Source organism: Fukomys damarensis, unplaced genomic scaffold (assembly GCF_012274545.1).
Source record: "Fukomys damarensis isolate Sample0158 unplaced genomic scaffold, DMR_v1.0_HiC HiC_scaffold_21, whole genome shotgun sequence".
In the NCBI taxonomy this organism is placed as follows: domain Eukaryota; kingdom Metazoa; phylum Chordata; class Mammalia; order Rodentia; family Bathyergidae; genus Fukomys; species Fukomys damarensis.
Genome location: NW_022900933.1, coordinates 19,123,041 through 19,123,393, shown reverse-complemented (window position 1 = coordinate 19,123,393; position 353 = coordinate 19,123,041). Strand labels below are relative to the sequence as shown.

The following is a 353-nucleotide window of genomic DNA, read 5'->3' as shown; positions in this document are numbered from 1 at the left end:
CCGCCCGTCCCCCAGTCCTCTCGCCCTCCCTCCCTCCCGCCATGCTCTGCGCCTCTGGCCGCCTCCTAGCGCCCCGGGCAGTGTCCTCGCTCCCCGCCCCTCTTAGAGGCCGGCGCTCTGCGCTCCGCGGCCCGCGGAGGGAACTACAGATCCCAGGGAACCCCGAGTCGCCCTCTTGGGGCTGCTCGGCTGGGCGGCTGACGAGATCGAGCGCATCTCCGCAACGGAGGGTCATTCAGAGGAGGGGTAGGATGCCTCCGGCCGTGGGCAGAGGCCTGGCGGGGTCGGAGCTGCGTCTCAGGAGGAGCCGCTGTGGACCCCGGGCTGCTAGGGCTGTGGGCCGGGACGGGGCC

The 353-nt window shown here is 73.4% G+C and overlaps 1 protein-coding gene across 1 annotated transcript in view; it reads left to right on the top strand.

The window, feature by feature from the left end:
- The first annotated feature begins 27 nt into the window (after positions 1 to 27).
- Pomt2 (protein O-mannosyltransferase 2) overlaps positions 28 to 353 on the top strand; it is a 43,528-nt gene continuing 43,202 nt past the window's right edge. Inside the window, exon 1 of the mRNA XM_033766698.1 lies at positions 28 to 353. This exon is cut by the window's right edge and continues 16 nt beyond it. Coding sequence (XP_033622589.1) covers positions 42 to 353 — 312 coding nt within the window. The 5' untranslated portion in view covers positions 28 to 41.